This window comes from Lactuca saligna, chromosome 2 (assembly GCF_052625555.1).
Source record: "Lactuca saligna cultivar CGN05327 chromosome 2, ASM5262555v1, whole genome shotgun sequence".
Lineage (NCBI taxonomy): Eukaryota > Viridiplantae > Streptophyta > Magnoliopsida > Asterales > Asteraceae > Lactuca > Lactuca saligna.
Window position 1 is genome coordinate 171211171 of NC_136418.1, and position 24083 is coordinate 171235253.

General features: G+C 33.3%; 1 protein-coding gene across 1 annotated transcript; it reads right to left on the reverse strand.

Annotated features, from left to right (window-relative positions):
* Positions 1–16313: 16313 nt before the first annotated feature.
* On the reverse strand, positions 16314–19386 carry LOC145030381 (uncharacterized). The gene is made up of 4 exons (XM_078978758.1): positions 19335–19386; positions 17071–19241; positions 16798–16989; positions 16314–16697 (listed from the first exon to the last, which is right to left on the reverse strand). The coding sequence occupies exons 1-4, from the start codon at positions 19384–19386 to the stop codon at positions 16314–16316; spliced, it is 2799 nt and encodes a 932-aa protein (XP_078834884.1).
* Positions 19387–24083: the final 4697 nt, after the last annotated feature.

Sequence of the window (24083 nt, forward strand, 5' to 3'; positions counted from 1 at the left end):
ATTGAACATGTAGACTATGGGAGATATCTGAAATACCATGTGTGCATGGTCAAGCAACAATAAACTACACTCACATGAATCTAACTGATTTTCGAAACATTTGGTTCCAAAAAGAGAAATTTGTGGCTGCATATACCACAAATATATCACCAGTAAATGGAAGCAATCTGTGGGCACCCACTGACTATATAAAGCCATTATCTCCATTGATAATGAGAATGCCTGGTAGGCCAAAAACCAAGAGAATAAGGCATGTGTCTGAGTTCAATGATTCCAAGTTCCCAACTGTTAGAGCTAGAGTTTGTAGGAATGTTAGTTGTAGCAAATGTTTACAATTCGGACATAACTTGAAATCCTATAAGAATGAGCAAGTAATGAAGGAGTACGTGCAACCTAGAAAACTAGGAAGGCAAAGGAGGGGTGGAAATGGTATAACAAACAAGGATGGAGAGGGAACTTCAAAACAAAAGGCAGTTAAACTTATAGTGAAAAGAAAGAAGAAGACAAAGAAGGCTGGAGAAGGATCCTCAAATCAAGCAACCTTTGAAACTGCAAATGATGCAACTGTACAGGAAGAAAATGCAACTGTACAGGAAACTGTTCAAGAAGAAAATGCAACTGGAGAAGAAACTGTACATGCAACTGCGCAAGAAGAAAATGGAACTGTACAAGAAACTATATAGGAAAGTGCATCTGAGATTGTGAATGATGCATATGCTAGTTCTGATGAAATTGATGTATTGTTATTGTTGCAGAAATATGGTTATGAACCTCATGAGATTGCACATGCTATGGAAAGGGTAGATGCTAATGAGATTCAAGATCATTTGCTTGAAGATAACTGACGTGAAGATAACTTGTTTGAAGATAAATTAGAAATGGTATGGCAACCTTACTTTAAATTTCTTATAGTTAATATGTGATTTACATAAGGTGATTAACTAGATCATGTCTTACAAAGTGTAGATGCTAATGAGATTGAAGATCACTTGGAAGCAGACTTAGAAGAGGATGTTAATGAGATTGAAGATAACCTGCTTGAAGAAAACTAGGAAATGGTATGCCAAACTTTACTTTAAATTTCTTACAATTAATATGCGATTTACATAGGGTAATTAACTAGATCATGTCTTACAGGGTATAGATGCTAATGAGTTGTGCCACCAGTGCAAGGGGAAGTTGCTATACAAGGTTTAGATGCTAATGCTTGGGTTGGTGAAGATGATCAGGAAATTGATAGGAATATTGACTTCAATAAAGATACACACGTTGTTGGGAGGCCTTGGAAAAGGAAGATTTATGAGAGAATTGTGAAGATCAAGTTGAAGAAAGCAGTTTATGATAAGGATGGAAGGGGTTCTAGTATTAAGAAACCAGTTAATTTGGAGTAGGACTATTTAGGAGGGGGTATCATGGGCACTATGTATTTTGCTTGTCCTTTTTGTTAACATTTCATCAGCTTTTGTTAACAACCATCCAATTATATATCAGCATCTAGTAGTATTCAATTAGGCCTTTCTGAACATTGGTAGTTAATGGCCATTAGAAGGATTGTTGGGCAATTGGTTGTTTAGTTATGACTGTAATACCCCCTTTTATGTTATTATGAATGCAAGTATTTGAAGTTAATTTCATTTCACTTGCTTACAATCATATGTTAATTGTCATTCCAGTTAATGTCCTTTACTTCCTTACACAAGTTTTAGTACATTCAATTATTACCAAGTTTTACCAAGTTCAAGTACATTTCACCTGCTTACACAAGATTTAGTAATACCCCTCTGCTTACACAAGTTTTAGTACATTACCATAACTACATTGTAATGAATCACTATAATGAAATTACCAAATCATAGGGACATAAATAACATTAGATTACCATCAATACACTTCTCCATCAAACATTACCATAACTACAATGATCACCTGCCCTGGCCAAAATAACAAACCTACAACAACCTTAACCCTACCAAAATAAAAAAAAATTACAACTGCCCTAACCAACTGGTTCTTAAAATACAATGCTAATTAACAGAATTACTCCAATAACCACCAGCATCACCAACACAAACTTCAACAACTTGATCACCTGCAGAACACCATTGGCAACAATTTTGTTATAGGGCTCCCTTTCATTAGCATAAAACTCCAGCTCGTCCACGTCAAGCCACTTGAAATATTTACACCCTTTTTTGGTACCCTGCGAACAAAAGCTTCATTTAATAACTTTTGAAAGATAACAAAATCCCTTAATTTTACCTTATAGATAGGGCATGCCTTGAGCTTTCTTCCTGGGTTTTTATCAGTTCTTGAAACTAAGTATTGCAATTGATCACCACAATCACACTTGGTGCGATAAATCGGTTTGATGATAGAAGATGTTGAAGACGAAGCCATGGAAAAGAAGAAGACGTTATGTGTGAGGAAGAACGCCTTTCGCAAGAGTGAATGAGAGGTTTTGGGGCAAATAACGATTTTGGGTATGTAAAAAGTTAGGGTTACCTGTTAAACCGACGACACCGACTACCATTGACTTTTCATAACCAATCAACACAATTAATGGCAAATAAGTAACAAATAAAAATATTGGGGTTAAATCAAAATGGATATTGTGTAAATAAAGGTTTTTAAGGTATTAATCCAAAATCATAAACCCTATAAACGAATCATGTCTAAGTTCTTTTACCCTAAATTTTTAAAACAAAGGCACCAAAATATAAATAATAAATATTTTTTATTATAAAAGGCGGGTACCCGTCGGTATCGGTTCTAGGTAATCGCCGGTTTCGGGTACCTGGTATAGGAACCGGAACCCGGGGGTATCGGTTTCGTAAAAATGAGAATTGGAACCGGAACCGCTTAAAGCGGTTCCTAGACTTTCGGAACCGGAACGGGAACCGCCTAAGGCAGTTCCGGTTCTGAAAGCAGGTACCCGCTTTTGCTGCTCATCCATAATCTTTTGTGTATTAAACAAATTAATTGCATTATAATTTTTGAAGTTTTTTTTTCAGGTATGTAAATATCATATGATTCACATATTAATCACACGTAAATCATATATGAATGATATGTGATTCACATGTAAATCACAAGTGAATTACATACGAATGACGTATATATGCACACATTCATATGTTAATCACATGAAAATCACATGTAATTAATATATTAATTACATTTGATTCACATGTAAATAAAATTTGATATACATATAATTCACATGTAAATCACATGTGATTTACATATGATTTACATGTGAACCAGTAGTGAATCATATTTACCTATGATGTCATATGTAATGTGATTCATATGGTAATCGTATGTGATTCATATGTGAATCACATGAACATCACATATGTATTTTTGTGAGTGTTTTTGCATCAATCATTTTTTTTAATTTTCTTGTAGATTTGGAAGAAATTGTGGTGAATATTGAAGATGTGAAAAATGATAAATTGAAGAAAATAAGAAAATTGACACGAAGACATGAAAACGATTTGAATTTGTAGCATTTTTTATTTTTTATATTTTATTTTGTATCAAATAAAATACTTGTACTATCATGTTTATATATTAATTAATAAAAATGAGATTTTTTATGACTTACTTACGAATATTATAGTATAAGAAATATACATATATGCATTTGAAAAAAATATGCATATATGCACCTAAAAATTTACTTTTAAAAAAAATGTTGTTTTTTTGTAACAACCCAATTTTTTTTTTGTCCGAAAATTTCATTTTTAATTAAACACTTTGCAAAACATTTGAAAATAAACAACATTCGATCATATTGTTTCTTAAATCATGTTATGTGTCTGAAAACCAATACATGTAATCAACCATAATGTCAGAGTACAAATCCCAGAACAATCTCATAATGCGGAAAACAAGGGGTGTGTATGATGTGCCGCTACCGTGTTAGCTCCTTCCCCTTCGCTGAAGAGGTACCTGAGACCAAGACTCTAAACTGTAAGCACGAAGCTTAGTGAGTTCCCCCATAATACCACATACCATACAATCATATAATGAACAACTAAGAGATACGGGCCTCGCCCACACTCCGCTAACTAGGAGATACGGGCCTCGCCCACATCCCGTTATCTGGGAGATACGGGCCTCGCCCACACTCCGCTACTAAACCATAATATACAAGTATCACACAGACAACAAGTATAAACAATTCTACCACACTAGCATATATCATCATCAAAATCAACTATGAGATACGGGCTCTGCCCACACTCCGATACTATCATATCGTCTATACGAGCCGGCCTTGGTGCCTTAGACCCGTTCCTACTAGTAGGAAACTCACCTCGAAAAGTAGCTACCAAAAGTCCGACTATCGGACGTCTGACTGCTGCACCGGAAATCCTTCGGCTACAAATCCATAAACATACATTAGACACTCATAAATACCCTTAGATCAAATTACTGACCTACCCCTGGTCCAAGGTCAACTCCTTAGTCAAAGTCAACTTCCAGTTTACTGGACTCGCCGAGTCATGGCACAGACTCGCCGAGTCCTTCTCCTACTAACCTGGTCCTACACGCCAAGTCCCTCTTCCCACTCACTGAGTCACCCTTAACTCACTACTTGGGACTATAGAACCGACTCGCAATCCGACTCGCCGAATCCAAGAACAACCCACCGAGTTTGAAGAACAACTCGTCGAGTTCCAGGCAATATTCATATAACTTGCCGAGTTGTTCATCCAACTCGCCGAGTCTAAGACCACCTTCATAGAACTCGCCGAGTTCCACCTTGGGACTCGCCGAGTCCCTATGACCCATTTCCCATACAGACAAAATCTGAGACATGCAACACTTTCAAACCATGGATCCATGATCCTTGGGCATGCTTATCACGTAAAGTTGCAAACTTTACGTGCATGTATGGCCTTATAAGCTCAAAAAGGCAAAACCAAGATCTTAATGAGGTCATACACTCAATGGGGACCTCAATCACTTCAACCACAGAAACTTTATACTTCTAATACGCCCATAAGGTCCAAATCTGGAGTCCTTTCAGAACATAGAGCATAAACACATGGAGCTTGGGGTTTTAGGGCTTGAAAACCATTAATTTGGGACAAAAGGGGGATCTAATGAACTAGTGATCAAGGTAAGAACTTTTCTACCTGAATGGAAGCTTCTCACAGTGTAGATTCCGAATCTACCTCCCCTCCTTGCACACTTCAATCTCTTCCTTCTTCTTCTAAGCTCCAAACCGGGAACCAAGTGCTACATTTTTTTTTTTTTTTTTTTTTTTGAAAAATATGTAACTTTCTTTAAAAAAATTGCAGTTTTTTTTTTGAAAAAATTGTAGTTTTTTTTTTATTTAAAAATGCGGTTTTTTTTCTAAAAAATGCAATTATGCAATTTTTTTTTGAAAAAAAATGTTGTTTTTTTTAAAATTACAGTTTTTTGAAAAAATTGCAGTTTTAAAAAAAATATATTTTTTTTTTCAAAAATTCATGTTTTCTATAAAAAATTAAAAAATCTGCATTTTCTTTAAAAAAAGGTACTATATTTAAAAAATCTGAAACATTGATTTATGATGTAAATTTTTAGACATTTATATTAATATATTAAGTCACACAAAAAAAATTAAACTTTAAACGAGATTGGTAAGATGATGATCATGTTCTTAATGAATTACTTTTGATCCAACGCTCCACTTTTCGTTTCCGGATTCTCGAGAAATTATGAGTTTTCAACCGATCTCTATAAATATTTATAATATTTATGGGAAGAAAATGAGAGGTATCATTTGCTATTCTTACCAACATTTTAGTTCAGCCAACGGTTAACATATGTTTTCTAACTGATGTAACTTTTATAACATTCTTTGCAACTATTTAACCATATTGATATTTAAGTTATATGTTCTAAAACAATTTAGAACTTAACTTTACTACTTCTAAAAAAATAAAAACTCTTTTCATTGTCATTCTTTACACCTAAATCACTTTTTTTTTACACCCAAAACCTAAATATTCAACAATGAATGTAACATGTGGCCTAAAAAACACGTTTAATACAACAAATCAACAAAGTTGTCTTAAATTAAAAGTATATATGATAACCACAATCATTAAAATATCATCCATATGGGTTTTCTTCATTAATTTAATAGATATAAAAAGAATTTTTGTTTAGAAAAATCGTTAAACTTTAACACCCACGAAGTTAATATTCAATAGTAACACTAAAGGTAGCCGAGAACAAGGTTTTTTTTTTTGCAAATATTAATCGGTTTTTTAGGCTAAATTGAAAAATAATAATAATAATAATAATAATAATAATAATAATAATAATAATAATAATAAATAAAATAAAATAAAAAAATAAGGATGAATTTTGCATTAATAAAATCAAACTTTAGAGACTTTATTACAAATTTCCCTATATTTTTACCGAAATTGTAAAACCAGACAAAATGGTCGTATTTTACTTGGAATAAGAATATTACAACAATAAATATACCATCTAAACACATTGATTATTATTATTATTATTATTATTATTATTATTATTATTATTATTATAACTTCATTTTATTTCTATTTATGTATAAAATCCCAAGTCTCACTCATTTAGAATGAACAAAATGAAATGACATATGTAACAATACTCTCTCTCACTCTCTATCAAACTCCATGGTCCCCCTAATAAATGATGACCCTAATAATCAACAACCCATTTGGATACATATCATGCACATTCATAACTTATTTGTCACATCACCTTAACTTCATATTAAATGTGGCTGTTTGTGACCACCACAATTCAAATAAAAAAATATCTAATAAAATTAACTTCCGAAGATAAAAGACAAAAATGGATAATGAAACCCAAAAGATGCCACACCAAAACTACAAGGAACGAGGTAAAATAAGATTTTTGATAGAGTTTAGGATTAAAATTAAATTTTAAGTCCACTAATACCTTAGTTTTGATTAAGGTTATGGCCTTTGAAATATGAAGTGATTTTTATTATTATTATTTTTTCTAGATAAACAAAAACGTTTGACGATGTATTAAAAAAACGTAATCCTAAAAGTATGGTTGATTTGGACATAAAAATGTTGTTGTAATGAGATTGGCATGTTTCATCATGTTGTCGATAAGACTTCGCTCAAAACACATTAAATTTTAAAATGATTATAAACGAGATTTTTTTTCTCTGTGTGTGTGACACAATATGTATATCTTAATGCATAAATTATACATAAAATCAACTAATGTACGCATGAAATACCATTTAGATGACTACAGAAAATATAATGTTTATTGATGCTTTTAATGTAAGTAAAATTATTTTGCGCTTCTTTTTAACCTGAGTAAATTATACGAATGATCGCTATGGTTTAAGGTAACTTGTTTGTTTGGTTCTTAACTTATTTTTTTAACCCAAAAGGTTTATACTGTTTGTTTTTGTTACGTGTTTGGTCTTTGTCTTATCTAAAAAGACTATTTTGCTCTTGTTTTTATTTTTTTTAATTTATTTAAATAAATATACCCCCAACCCCACTCCCTCAACTTACTTTACCTACCCCATCATTTTTCTTATTTAAATAATAGTCTTTTTAGGTACGATAGAGACCAAACGCGTAATAAAAACAAACAGTAAGGACCAAACGCGTAAAAAACAAACAATAGAGACCAAATGTGTAACAAAAACAAACAGTAGAGACCTTTCGAGTTAAAAAAATAAACTAGGGACCAAGAGCACAAATTATCCCAAACCATAGGAATCATTTGTGTAATTTACTCTTTTAACTTCTTAAAATATTGTAATCTTTGGAGATAGACATATATTTAAATGATAGTATATGTGTTATGCGTTTGTTTCATTGTAAAGGTTCGCATGCATGTTATAAGCATAATGGACTAATCATTCATTCATTTGTATGCATGTAATTTTCTTGTTTGACATTCTGAATCTTTTGGAACTATTATGATATAAATAAAACCTTAAATCTTGGGATTTAAAGATGGGTAAACTAGACACTGACAATTTGCTTAGTCAAAATTTGTTTTTAAAAAAAAATTCATTACGCATGTTTATTTTTGATAATTGATAGCCTAAAATGCAAAGAGGTAGCTATATGGGTGCTACGGTAAGCTTTTGCCCACGCCGCACAAATTTAAAGTGAAACATATAATATATACAATTTATATTTTTTGAATAAAAACCGATAAGGCTACGAAATGTGATATGATCCCCTCATTCAAAACTTAAATTTATAACGAAGGAAAAATAATTTAACAACAATTTTTTGAACAAATCAAATTACATTTCAATCTTCACAATGAATTCTTCGTTCGTGAGGTTCGTCCGTTCATATATTAATATTTTTTTTATTAATTCAAATAAACAATTTACTTTAAAATCATATATTGTTACATTTTATTACCATTTGAAGTATTTTGCTATTTGTTCATATTTTATAAATTATTTGGCTTACTCTAAACTAAAATCCTGACTACATCGCTAAAATGAAAGTTTATTTTTGATAAATGATTATTTTATTTAATGATCAAAAGATTTTGGTTATAAACTTGTATTAACCGTGTTTAAATGTTGATTTTGAATGCTTCTTGTTAAATAGATGTATTTGGTTACAATTGGGTTTGTAAACTATGTATTGAATGCTCGTTGTTAAAACTTTATAAAGTATTATAATCGGATTTTCAGGTAAATAAAACAATAAGCCATATTATTTTGATCACTAAACTTTAAAAGTAGATCTAGATTATTTTCACAATCTTCACTTATCACCTTTATTCTCCTACAAAATTCCCATATACAGATAGTGTAATCTTTACAAACTTTTAGTGATTTAATTCAATTTAGAACATTTTTCATTTTGGGTCTAAAAATTGTTTTTTGTACGTTGAGTTTTCAAATAATGTCTCAACCATGGACATATACCTCTTTATAGGATGAGCATAAGCTCGTATCCGTCTTATTTGTCGAAAACCGGAACCGGAATCGAAACTGGCGGTTTCTAGAAAGTTAGATTTGAAACCGGAACCACTCTAGGCAGTTCTTAAATGTTTGGAACCAGTCCTGGAACCGGCGGTTGCGGTTTCGGGAGCGGGTAACCCGGTTACATTAATTTTATTATCTTTTGTCGATAAAACCGCAATTTAGTTCGATCCAAATCAAATTAGTTCGGACCATAGATGGACAAAATCAAACCAATATATTCTAAACCGGTCTAAGTAACACACATATTTATATAAAATAACATATATATAAACCGGTTCCAACGGGTAGCGGTTCCAAAAAAACGAGAACCGGAACCAGAACCGCTTAAGGCGGTTCCATAACATTAGGAACCGAAACCGGAACCAGAACTGCTTAAGACGGTTCCAAAACCGGTAGTTCCGAGGCGGTTCCGGTTCCAAAAATGGACCCGGTTCCGATGCTCATCCCTGCTTCTTTAGGGGTGAGTAAAACTGAATCCAAATATTCAAAAACCGACAAAACCAAAACCGAAAAACTAAAATCGAACCCAAATCGACAAAACTGAAATCAAGAAACCATGAGCATATACTTCTTTAATCTAGGTTGTTGAATTATTTTATTTTTTAAGTTATAAAGATTTGCTGAAAAATGAGTTACAACCCAAGAACCCACGAGTTTAAACCCAAAACCCATTAACCCATTGGTTAAACGAAGGATGTCAATAGTGGGATCCTACGTAGGATCGTTTTCCGATTTGCAAGATTGAGATCGTAAGATCGGGATCGAGATCGGGATCCAAAGATCCCACAAAGTAAAACATAATTTTAATCTATAATTTTAAAACATGAAAAATATCTCTAACATTCAATTTTCTGCTTAAAAGCTAAAAATAGTACAAAACATTAATCACAACTCATAACATAAATGATAAACGATAAATTGGTAAAGGAAAAAAGACATAAAGTGGTAGATTCGTTTTTTTTTCATTAAAAAAAAGGTAAGGTAAGATCGGATCGCATCTAGATCCTACAATCTTACGATATTACGTGCGATACTATCCCAAATACGATCCAACTCGTTTTTCATACATAGGATCGTATGATCCTATGGTCAAGATTGTGATTTTGACAACCTTAGGTTGAACCCAAAAACCGATGAAACAAACCCAATAACCCAAAAACCGATGAAATCGACCCAAGAAGCCAAAAACTGAAACCGATCGAAAACCGAACCCAACGGGTTCTAAAACACAGAATCTGAAATACACGTATTAGGTTCGGTTATACCTTAACTCAACCGAACCTAGCCCATGCTTACCCTATACTTCTTCCTTAATGTCGAATTATAGTTTGAATTATTATTTGAACTCATCTTAAGTGATAATGGTTGATGTTAAAGATGGATTTGTCGCTACGGTGTAGGCCTAATACATTTATGGTTTACGTTAGACAAGAATACCTCTCATGTACCCTTATTTATATGAGGTTTAATTAACCCTCATTATTAATCAAACAAATCATTATTGACATGAAATCAAAGTTATAAGTTAAAACCTTACTATTGACAACAACCCATAACTGCCACCTCCTACGACCCTAACATCTAGGGTTTAGGCATAAGGGGGTATATATAATAGGGTATTTTCCAATTTGTATTTTATATATATATATATATATATATATATATATATATATATATATATATCTGTGTGTGTGTGTAACATCCATAAAAATCATACCAAAATTAAACATTTCAAAACCATTAATTATTGCAAAACTTGTTTTCAAAATGGTATAGTATTAGAGTATCCCAGAAACATAAACACAAATATGAGGAGTTGTACGATCACGCCTTTGCCTTCCCGCGATCATCTGATGTACCTGAAACAAAAACTGAAACTGTAAGACCAAAGCTTAGTGAGTTCCCCCAAAATATCGATACACTGCACATAACACATATACAAATAACAGTATGTACTGGGTCCACAGCTTTACATACTGGATTACCCATGGGCCCATAGTATGAGTCTGGATTGCCTTCCGTGCCCACATCTCACATCTGGATTGCCACCGAGCCTACAGTACGAGTCTGGTATGCCCCGCCCGGCCCTCAGCTCGTATTTGGAATGCTCTCGAGCCCATAGTACGAGTCTGGCATGACCTACCCGACCCTCGTCTCGTATCTAGAATGCACCTGAGTCCTCAGTATGAGTCTGGCATGCCCTGCTCGACCCTCAGCTCATATCTGAAATACTCTAGGGTTTGTTAGCTACCGCACGGAGCAGTATAACCTCAACCTAACCCACATAATATGTCGACATATAACACAACTAAGCAGATACAACTCACATACTAATACATGCAATCGTACATATCTACCAACTGGCATAACAACTAGCAAGCAACACTAACTCACACTCAACTATCTATAAACTACTAGGATAACATATCCAGTGGGCTGGTATTGGTGCCTTCGACCCCTTATTATAGTGAGGACAACTCACCTCTTAACTGTCGAATCAAAGCGATAAATCAAGCTCTTGAACCACGGTCACGAACTCAAACACCTATAATCATAAGATATTTTCCATAAATTCCAATTTACCAAAATACCCCTGAGGTCAACTAGTCAACCCTTAGTTAAAGTCTAAGTCAATAGTTAAGGTCAACAATCCATGTTGACTCGACTTTTCGAGTGCAGTTCACCGACTCATCGAGTCCTTCCTAAACTCGAGAAGTCGTGAAATCCCCAGTTGACTCGTCGAGTTTCCCTGAAACTCACAGAGTTCATGCGTGCCCAAATGTCGGGAAAACCCTAGTTAACTCGCTGAGTCACCCTATTGACTCTTCGAGTCCATGCATAAGTCCTTGCATGACAATCTTCATTGGAATCGCCGAGTTGGCCATGCAACTCGTCGAGTCCCTTAAGTCCTTTCTCAATCCATACGATTTTTAAGCCACTTAAAAGTTCCATAATGCAGATCTAAGCTCATAAGGCATACTTCTCACGTAAATTTGCAAACTTTACGTACATGCAAGGTGATAATGGCCCAAATCAAACTAAAGAAAGGTTCTAAGGGATGAAGAGGGTATTACTTCACTAAAGGCTGGAACTTTATGATCTTACAAGCCAAGATAAGCCTATATCTAAAGTTGCAACTTTAGATCATGGCTAATACTAATAATAACATGTTAACATGGCCAAAGTGACCCTAATCTCATACATGCATAGATCTTGATAGAAGAAGGTCAAGGTATCAACTTGTTACCTCAAAAACGATGCTAAGATGAAGAAGAACTCGGATATAAATCCTTCTTCTTGTTCCAAGCTTGAGTACTTCAAGATCTTCCTTCCACAATCCACCATAAGCTTAATATCACACAAAGAGAGGGAAAACGGTGATTTAGGGTTTCTGGACTCACAAGGGGCTGTAAGGGAGGCTAATGATCCTTTTAAATAGGGTGCAAAACCCTGGAAATTAGGGTTTCATCCTCCAGCTCCAACTCGTTGAGTCATATCCCCGACTCGGCGGGTTGGTCACTTAAAACATGTGGCCCCAAAAGTTCCTACTCGATGAGTCAGGGCATCAACTCGTCGAGTAGACCTTCCAAAATGAAAATAAAGCTGTAAAATCAATACCTGGGAGTCGGGGCGTTACAATATATATGTGTGTATATATATATATATATACATACATATAATAATAATAATAATAAAATAAGATTTATTGTGTGATTGTAGAAATTTTTTGAACAGATAGACGATAAAATGAATATTTAAGTTTTTTGGTTATATGTTATTAAAATGGAATAACATGCACCATATAATAATGGAAAAATATCATATTAGCCCATCGAACTTGTCGTGTTTGTTTTAAAAGGTCACCTAACTTTTTTTTGTATATTAAGGCAATGAACTCTCGTTTAACCTGTTAAAAAAGTCACTTAACCCATAATAACAAGTTTTAATCTCATTGTAGCCTCATCTCCTCCAACCTTTTCTCTACAGTTATGCGTGTCCTCATTGCAGGTTACAAAGTAGAAGGAAAGGGATAACACTCTTAAACCAAAGAACAATCTTCAGAAAATGCCCAACCTAATATTACTTTGTGATTTGTTCATCAGGTTCAATATGTAGTTAAAAAGTAGAATGTAAAAGCGTTCAAAGTTCCAATTATTGGGTTTCCTTTAAGGGTCTTATCTTTGTCCAACATAGTCCTCGTAATAAAAAGTTTGCAGCTCAAATTAGGGTTTGAGTTTAAACTCTGATTACAATTTTACAATTTCATTAGATTGTTGTTTTTATCTTTTTTTAGTGAATCTGTTTATTTTGAGGTTTGGTATATATATCTTGTTCTCCCTAAGACATGTAGAGTGCAACAAATTGAGCTGTGAGTTCTAGTTGATGGTTTTGTTGCACTCCATTTTCATGCAACCCCCAGTTGTTGGTGAAGTAATTATGTGAAGAATAGCAAGTGGCAAGCACCTCTTACTTAGTGTCAAATTGCACGAAATCCTGATTTTGTTCTTGAGTTTCTCTCTCATATTCAAATTCATCATACGAGGATTAAAATAAACCCAACATCGCGGATGACTTTTTCACCATCATAAATAGCTACCACCGATTTATACATTCTGTTTTCCTTCAAAATCAATTTTCTTTAGTAAAATAGAAGGAAACGGAAAAAAGAAAAATTACCAATCGCCTCAGAGATAATTTCTCTCTATCTCCTTTCCGCTTTGCCTTCTTTGATTTGTTCTTCTTTTTCAGTGTACAGAGTCATATGATCAATCATCAAGTTTTTTCATTTGATTGATCTGAAAATGAAAAGAACTAGTTGACCTGATCAAGAAGGGTGTATATAGTTAATATACTTCAATGGAGGTGGATGTGCAGTTGATGGTCAAATAGTGGTCAAGACACACATTTTTCAGTCTTACCCGATATCAGACAACATAAATATATTTTAAAACAGCAAAACGAAAGTGCATTCCCTTAATTTACAAAAAAAAAAATGTTGGATGACATTTTAAAACAAACACGACAAGTTCGATGGGCTGATATACCATTTACCCTATAATAATATAAGTCTTATTGTAATGTATTTTAGTCAATCAAATTAGATTTAAAAAATAAAAAATTTGAATTTTACGAATAACTAATTTTCGTAATTTAAAAAATTGGATTATTAAAAGTTTATTCTTAAAGAATATTTGTGTATTCTTTCAAAATGATTTAATCATACATACACAATATTAGTAAATGGATATTGAGTGTTCATTCTTATCATTATTACCCAAAATATATGATTGATTTTAGAGAATTTTCTACGTGTAATCATTCTTATCGATTTTAAAACAATGAAAAGAACAATGGTATAGAATATACATCAAACTATATTATGTTAGAATGAAATTTTTTTTTTTATGTTAATAACGTTATCAATAGAATAAAATAATAATAAAAAAAATATAAGTTGCTAAATCAATAAAATAATAATAATAAAAAAACAAAGAAAGAAGAAGAAACCAATGTCATTATTTGAGAATCTAAACCAAACAACACATTTTGTGAGGATAAAAAAGAAACAAATGATGGTCTTACCGGTAATAACTAACGTCAATATCAAAAAGAATTAACCATAGTTCCCTTATATAAAATATAAAAAGCTTTAATATTGGACTTTGGAATAATTATTGGACAAAACTGCGAATTTGGTCCTTGTGGTTTGCCAAAACCTTTGGATGGGGTCCAAATAGTTTCCAGCTTGCACCAAAGGTCCAAAATCAAGGTTTTCTTGGGTTTTTAGTCCATTCCGTCATTGACCGTTTATTTGGGGCCGTTAGTGCCTACACGTGCCCTCCATGTGAGGGCATTTTGGTCATTTTAGGTCAGCTTTTTAATAATATCATATTTCTCCCTTATATACATATACGCAATCCTCTTCCTCTTCTTCATTTTTATTTACAGAGAAGAATCCTCTTCCTCTTCTACTTCGTCTCTTCTTCTTCATCTCTCGTCTACTTCTACTGCTACGAGATTCAAAAATGGTGCTCTGCTTCTGTGGGAATGTTGCTGTTGTGCGAACCTCATGGACTTCACGAAACCCTGGTCGTCGTTTCTATGCATGCCCTAAAATGGTTAGCAAACTGATATTAGGTTACAGAGAAGTCGGTAGTTAAGCAATAACTCTTCTACTTTAATGTATTCTTGTAGGGATCCAGATGTGCATTTTTGGGGTGGTTCGATCCCCCTATGTGTCAAAGATCAACTGTTATCATACCAGGACTGTTGAGAACAATGAATAGGTATGAGGTTGAAGTAGGCAAGCTGAAGATGTGTTTGCTTGTCTCGTGGATTTTGTTTCTGTTGTTTGTGCTGTTTTGGAAATAGGAATTAGAGGTTAGGACTTTTTTGTTGGTAGTAACCACTTAAAAATGTTGTCTTTTGGTGCTAGAAGGTTTAATTGTGGTTTATATATGTTTTTGTTGGTAGTAACCACTTAAAAGTGTTATCTTTTGGATCATTGTATATGTAATGCTTTTATGACAATGGGAAGTGTAATGGTTTTATCCTTTTATGAATATGAAATTATAAAGGTTTGATCTTGACATGATATGCAAGTGTAATGGTTTTTCTCTACGTTTGAATATGCAATTGTAATGGTTTTATATGCATACATTAAGTACATTGCCATAACATCTTCATGCTTTGACAGTACAACATAAACAAATAACAAACAACATTACCAAAAGGGGACCATAACAGATAAATGCCAAAACACAATCATTACCAACAAAGGGCATTAAAGTACATTATCAAAAGGGCATCAAAGTACATTATCAAAATGGAGCAAAAAAAAGGCAACAAAGTACCAACTAAAGTGCATTAACAAGTCTTGACAAACATAAAAAGTACTTAAACATCAATTCCCATCTTTGGCCTTGCAGGTCCTGGCATTGTGACCCTTTTGCTTACACTTACTACATGTAACAGTCAAAAACTTCCTGCTCAGTGATTGAGTTTCATTATCATTTTGACTTTGACTGTTTGCTTGCCTCTTACGTTGCTGGATTTCAATCCTTTCCTCTGCTGTAATCCTTCTTTTCTTTTTTGGCCTGCCTATAGCTTTGTTGTGTGGTGGAGGCACAAGAGTTGTTGGGCAGTCACTCTTAGGCCACATGGCTCTACCTTTGATAGGCTCCACCTTGAAGGAGTACATCTCTTTCCATGTATCAAGCCAATACACCTTATGCACATAGGTGTATAGTTCTCCTACCTTTTCATTGTTGTCTGCCATTTCATTTAGGCTTGCAATAGCATGTTTTCAAGGAATTCCAGTAAGCTCCCACTTTCTACAACTACACTCCCTTTTCTCCATGTCCACCACATGTTGATCATTCCATGGACCTTTAACCTGATACTTTTGTCCCCCATTCCATCGTGCATGATACTTGCTAGCTAGTGTTGTTTTTGCTTCCAAAATCCTAGTACCAGTTGGAGTTAATGGACCTTGACACTTGTTTAACACCTTCATCACATTGCATACTCTCTTCATAAGGTACTCTCTGATGAACTCCAAACAACTGATAATGGGTTTGTCTCTCCCTTTTACAAGTTTGCTATTGAACACTTCACAAAGGTTATTCAATAACATGTCTGAAATTGCCCTTCCTAATAGTTCATTAACAAAACAACAGTTAGTGTATATCTATACTACAATAAAAAATAAGACAACAAATTGAGAAAATACCAGAAAAATGACTTCTAGCCCAATGATGTGGAGGGATTTTCAAGAGCTATTGATATGCTTCTATGTCATAATTCCTTAGCTCTACCATAACAGCTTCAAACTCTGGTATGGTGGTGGCTGTAGCACACCTCCAAAAATACTCCTTGTACTCTGTAGTCTTAAATAACATCCTCATGTTCTGGTATATGTGTCTAATACAGAACCTGTGTTCTGCATTAGGGAACAATTGTTCTATGGCTGGTAGAAGACCCTGTTGTCACCAAAACAAAATAAGAAATTATCATTAGTTTGTAATGAAACTAGTATGCAATATTAAATGTAACTTTAGTACCTTCTGTCTATCACTGATAAAGGTGAAGTTGGAATTTGAATACAAGTCAAGATCTTCTGCAAGACACTGAAGAAACCATTTCCAACTTGAAGTGTTTTCACTTTCAGCAACAGCATATGCCAATGGGTAGGTTCCATTGTTGGAATCAACACCAACTGCACTTAGTATTTGACCTGGGAAAGGTCCCTTCATGAAGGCTCCATCTAAACCTAAAAATTCTCTCAAACCTGCCTTAAAACCTTTCTTCAAAGGACCCAAACACACGTATATCCTTCTGAATTGCCTGGTTGGGGATGAAACCACAGGTTCTGAAACCACATCAATCTTTACAGTTGTACCTTCATTTGTCTTTTGTAGCTCTAGTACATAGTCTCTCAAAGCTGCATATTGCTTTACGTAATCCCCTGCAACATTTTTGGTGGCTAATGATTTTGCCCTAAATGCTTTCTCTTCTGAAATACTAACTCCATAAGTTGATTGGAGTTGCTCTTGTAGGGCACGAACAGGCAGTCCAGGGTTAGCTTCAATCTGATCCATAATACGTTTGGAAAGAAATGTTGCTGTGCAAGATCTGATTTTTCGTGTTTGGAGGCAGATGTGTTTCTGATTATACGTCTTAATAAACCAATAGTCCTGTTCACTTGACCTAGATGCATGAAGTTTCCATGTGCATTTAACTTTATCTGAGTTTACATCTTTACCCTTTACCTTTTTCCCAGGGGTAGGTCCACCTACCCCACTTGCATTTAAAACTACAGTTCCATCACAAACAGCTGTTAATCTACTCTTGTCGTTTTTTGTGAATGAGATATTCCTCCTTGTCTCTAAAGCATGCAGGTCAATTTTATCTTTCAATTCTTTCTTGGCTTTATATTTCTGCCCAATATGAAAAGCTACCTTGTGCACCTCACCAGCAGAACATAAGGTTTGTTTCCCCAGCTCTTTGATCATTTCTCTTCTTTTCCTGTTGTCCCCTGAGTCATCACTTAGTGAATCCCACTCGTCATTGTCAATTACCTCCAAATCATCTTCTTCAACACTATCTTCATTTCTTTGACCACCCATTCTTTGACATCCATTGAACTCTGCTTCTATATCAATATTTAGATTGAAATCCTCCATGTCAACGTCAACATCTTCAATTATGTTGTCCTCATCAATCATAAAGTCACTATCTTCATCTTCACTGTTTTGATTCTCAAACTCAATGTCATCAGGCTCCTCTTGTCTGCACTCATCATTGAAAGTAATATTATCTTGGCCTTCAAACCCATTAAATGGGATGCTATCTTCGTCTTCAAACCCTTCAAAAGGTTGAAAGTTTGTCATTAACTCATCATCTATGTTGATGTTAGTTGAAAATTCATTGACTCCTTGAGGATCATTATCCATGACAACTCTATACCCCTCATCTGCAAATCCTTCTATACCCTCACCATTGGATTTGTTCACATCAAGTTCTTCATTCACATCAATCTCTTTGTTTAACTCTTTTTCTGCATCAACTACAACAAATTCATCTACAAATCCTTCTACACCCTTACCCTTATCAACTTCACCACTTGCCATTGTTTTTTCAGCACCTTCCCAATCCAATTTAAGCATTCTACTACAAGACGATGCCCCTTTACTATGTTTCCAACCTTTAGACCTACTAAATTCAGGTGTTGCTGATTTGTATAAGGTTAATGCTAACCCTAAATCACCCTCACCAACATCAATTTGGATTGGAGTTACCACTTCATGAGCAACTACAGGTGATGAGGATCTAATGCAATCCTGCTTCTCCATGTCTTCTATTATAACCCTTTTTGGACCAGTTGGGGACATAAAATATGTAAGCAAGTTCGTTTGACCATGCTCTGTGTACACTTTAATCATTTTGTTATTATGGGTAACATATCGTGAGAGATTACGCACATCATCATCGTTACCTAATGCTCGGAGTCCAAAGTCAAATCCTTCATTAGGCAAACGGAAATGGTAATACATGATTTCAGTACCATCATACCCTAATTCTCTCATCATCGAGTCTAGTTCATGAACAGAAAATTCATCAATGTCGACAACATCAAAGTACCTTACTTGGCCATTAATATACCTGATATTTGGAAACTTTGTGAAACTCCCTCCGTGATGAAGTTCAATAGAGAATATGTTGGGGTAACCATCTTCAAAACAGAAAGAGACGATTATTAGTTAGAGTTTTTCAAAGTTTGAAGCTTGATCATAAAATACAGAGTTTTTCTAAGTTTGAATCATACCATAAACTTCTTGAACGTTGACAATCTCTCCAACATTTCTAAGTCCCCACATTTTCAAAGTTTCAGATGATCGTTAGGGTTTTTGCGTTTGAATCAAGAGGTATGAGTAGAAGACGAAGGAGTGAGGAATGAGTAGAAGACGAAGGAGTGAGTACAGTCTGAACTCTTATTAATTGAAGTGGCGGCAACGGAGGCTGACCTAAAATGACCAAAATGCCCTCACATGGAGGGCACGTGTAGGCACTAACGGCCCCAAACAAACGGTCAATGACGGAATGGACTAAAAACCCAAGAAAACCTTGATTTTGGACCTTTGGTGCAAGCTGGAAACTATTTGGACCCCATCCAAAGGTTTTGGCAAACCACAAGGACCAAATTCACAGTTTTGTCTAATTATTGAAAGTTGTACAAAGTACAATGATTGCCGCCTACCGATATACTGAACTCGAGTGGTTTCGTGGTTGACGTGACAACGAGAGTGGTTCGTACACGCCACCCCTATACACCGTTATCCTTCGCCGTTGTTGTCAGACGTGGTGGGAAAGATGAAGGAGAACGCCCAATCATTATCTTTTCCTCTCTCAGATTTCTTCTTATTCGTCATCTCTTCTTTCTTTCTCTTCGTGGTCGTGGAGAGTTTCCCGGTTGTTTAGGAGGTTTGTGGTTGCTCATGGTGGCTAATTTGAAAGCTCTCCACGACCCTTGATCGTGAAGAGCATTACGGATGGCCTAATATGAGATTTTCTTGAAGCTTACACGCTAACACAGATTTTCAGATGCAACAAGAATAACAAAGGGACATAAGAACATTATTTTGGCATTTGACAATTGACTTTAATATTAGATATTTTAGTGTATTCATTCCTATTCGTCGTAAGTTTCACATATTCAATGTGAAACCAATATCTAACAAAATTTATTTATTATTTGTTCAATACTTTTATACATATACGTTAACTTAAAAATATTTTTGCAATTATTTTATTTTTATGTTTAGAGTCCTTAAACAATTTTTTTTTTTTTTTTTTTTTTTTGTGTGTATTTTTATTTAAAACAAAATCGAGACTAACCTTTTAAAAAGAAATTCAATAACTTTGACCATTGAAAAAATCAAATTCTCTCGGATATATAAAAATCAAATCAAATCATAGATATTTGGTCAAACGAAAGATCAAAATGCAAATAAAAAGTCTATTCATCAATTTTCTTCATAATAAATTTAAGGAAAAATAAAAATCTAGCCATTTTTGTTAATTACTTATAAAAAATAGACAAAAAATAATACTTAGCCAAAAATAACCCTTAAAACCGTAGTCAACTTTTGGTTGACTACGGTCAACGTCGTTGACTACTATTCTTTGCCCTAAACTATTGTTTTGTGCTAATGAGCTACAGTTTCACGTGCCTGTTTATTTTTTCGTGACCCATTAGCCTAAAGTATAAAATGAAAAAAAAAATCAGATTAGATCATTTTTCCTATTGTTTTTTTTTGGTTTGACTACTTTTTTCTCTCAATTGAACACCCGGAGAACAACCAAATTTGTCTACTTTTCATCAAAATTTTACCGTGTTTGTGATTAGTAGTAGGTTTTATATATGTGGTTAATTTTTTTTTTTTGAAAAAAATCGAAAAAAATATATAAAACCGTAGGTTTCATACGAAAACTAAGGTGTACAAGTGCCCAATGCACAGATTTGTGCAGTATCGACCTATACACTTACGGTTTCGTATAAAAAAAATAAAAAATAAATAAAATCGTAGGTTTTTTTTCACAAAACAGTAGACGAAACTCCAAAAACAGTAGACGAAAAAAAAAAAAAAAAAAAAACAAAAAAAACGTATTTTCCCCCCAAAATCGTAGGCTACGGTTTGGGATACCGTAGCTTAACTGAGAGGAAACTGTAGGTTTCCCAAAATCTACGATTTTGTAGCTTTCAAATGATTTTATACAAAACACGAAACAGTAGACAATATGGCGAAACAGTAGACGATTTTAGAAACCTACGGTTTCGTGGGCTATATTTGGAGATTTACTAATTTTTGGCTAAAAATTGATAATCACTTCCTTAATTTGGCTAGATTAGTAATTACCCCTTTCAATTTATAGTTTCTTAACTTTTCTTATCTTAGATTATCCCATCGAGTTTATTCAATAAACAATTTATGTTTTATATAACTTTTTCTGTTTTATACTTATTTTTTTTATATATAAACTTAATTTTCATCTATTTATGATTATTTCATTGAAGTCATTTTGGGAAACCCTATTGAGTTTATTTAATAAAAGACTATATTTTGTCATTTTTCTTTTTTCCTTCTAAAACTATTTTTTTCAAAATAAATCAAATTTTTATTTATTCTTTGTTATTTTATTAATGGAGTAATTACCAATACATAAGCATATACCCCCTTAACTCATGTGCGTATTAAGCATCAACATATCACTTTCATATTAAAATCATGGTTAAACTTGCACATGAATATGCAAATGAAGGATCTTGGGCCTCTCAGATATTTTTTCGATGTCACTATTTTCTACCATGAAGTGTATTGTTTTTTATGTTAAAAGAAACATATTATGGAAGTATTGGATGTCATATTGAAAACCTGCTCCTACTCTCATCGATACAAATGAAAAGTTAGTACTGAAAATGAACAATCATACTCCAACCACACTCTATATAGCCTTGCTGGATCGCTTCAATACCTCACATTCACATAGCCATATATATATCATATGTAGTTCAATGTATATGCTTCCACATGCATTCGCATTGCGACTCCCATATCATTGCTAAAGTGTGTAATACATTATATTCAAAGCCATCTTTATTATAATCTTACATTTTATAATATTTTTTCCACATGTATTACCGCATGTACCTAACATTGACTAGGTCAACTATCCTGACTTAGAATCATAATCTTCTTTCTACTTGTTGGATTAAAAATCTTATATTTTAACTCTAAACCAGTTATAATAATTTAACTAGTTTTCACTTTATGATTTTTTTTTCTAACTTTTTTTTTAAAATAATCATATTTGTGCATTTAAGGTTGTAAAGAAAACATGTAAACATTACTCTTTTACATATTCTGAACTATGTATGTTTTTGTAATATTTTCTTGTTTTTATAAATATATTAAAAAAAATTTCTATAATTTCTTTTATGAATTTAAGATTGTGAAAACATGTAAAAGTTTTTTTTTCATAAATTTTAAAAATAAAAATAATAATAATAAGTTATAAAAATACTTTGTAAAAAAACAGCAATTTTATGAAGAATTATTTCATAAAACAAATCTATATTAACTAATATGTAAAAATGTTATTAAAAATAATTTAAAAACAAAACACTATAAAATTATAAAAATAGATGATGCAAATCTATAACACAAATTTGAACCAAATTAATAATAAAAATTAAAATTTGAGCATAAATTATAATAAACGCGTGACATGACCAAATTATGATACTTTCATGATTAATTTACTTTCATAATATAAAAAAATATCTAAACCGATATTTTACAAACGTTTGAAAAAAATATGTTTAGCTTAAGGTTCTAACTTTATCGGTTTTTAGAGTAAATTACAGATTTGGTACATGTGGTTTGGCCAAAACCATACTTTTGGTTTTAGTATTGGTTTTTTTGTGTTAACATATTTGGCCTCTAGGAATATTATCATTAACAACCTAGCTCTTAATTTTCAGAATATAACTAATTTGCCCTTATAATTTATTATTAACTAATTAGAACTAATGACTATTAGTACTAATTACAACCACCATATCGACCAATAGTCCAATACCACGATCGTAACCATAACCCCAACCCACCACCATCATTACCACTTTCTTGTTATCACCATCATCTATGCACCTAAGCAAGATTTCATAAAATAAGTGTCATGTGAAATTTTAATAGTATCATTATAGTAGAAAAAAATCGATTTTTTTTGCACTGTTTCTGGAAAAACCAGACATTGTTGGTGCTACTGCAGACACCATAGTAAAATCGCTCCCGCCATCATCACAAACAACTACCACTACCAACCCACTATTGCTACCATAATTACAATCTTCAATCACCACCCCACCATCACCACCATTTATGGGTGTAATTGGTATGATACAAATCATTTTTTTAACCTATGTACCATACCAATTATAGTTAGTATAAAAAAATTTCTTCCACTACCGTACCAACTATAATTGATACCAAGTTATTTGACTACCAATAAAATCGATTGATAGATGTTGGTAATGCTAAATACAAACATATATGGGAGTTTTATTTTCACCATTATGAAATTTGAATAAGGTTTTTATTATTAAGAGTTTTGCAATTGTTGGTAATTCAATCCAAAGAGATTTTAAGAGATTTTATTAATGTGCCATTAGTTTAAAAGTTAAAATAGTGGAAGAAAATACGAAATGCCATCATGAGTTTAAACTTTAAATTTTATTAATACATTAAATGCTAATATTAAAACTCAATTGGTATAATACTAACATCCAAATATATTGACTACCAAACATATTGGTTACCAACATTTTTGGTTAGATTGGTAAAATGTTGGCTGTTTTTTTATGATACATATTTGTAGGGATGATCATCGGAACTGGTTATCCGCTTTTAAAACTGGAATCGCATCGGAACTGCTAGTTCCGGAACCGTCTTAAGTGGTTCTGGTTTTGGTTCTCATTTTTTTTGGAACCGCTAGTCGTTCGATAACCGCCAGA

Bases quoted from the DNA above. Each gene is read 5' to 3' on its own strand.
- LOC145030381 (XM_078978758.1), bottom strand. From the start codon at position 19,386: ATGTGGGGACTTAGAAATGTTGGAGAGATTGTCAACGTTCAAGAAGTT. The intron at 19,242-19,334 runs GTATGATTCAAA...TCTGTTTTGAAG, and splicing joins CAACGTTCAAGAAGTTTATG to ATGGTTACCCCAACATATTC. The intron at 16,990-17,070 runs GTACTAAAGTTA...TGGTGACAACAG, and splicing joins TTATCAGTGATAGACAGAAG to GGTCTTCTACCAGCCATAGA.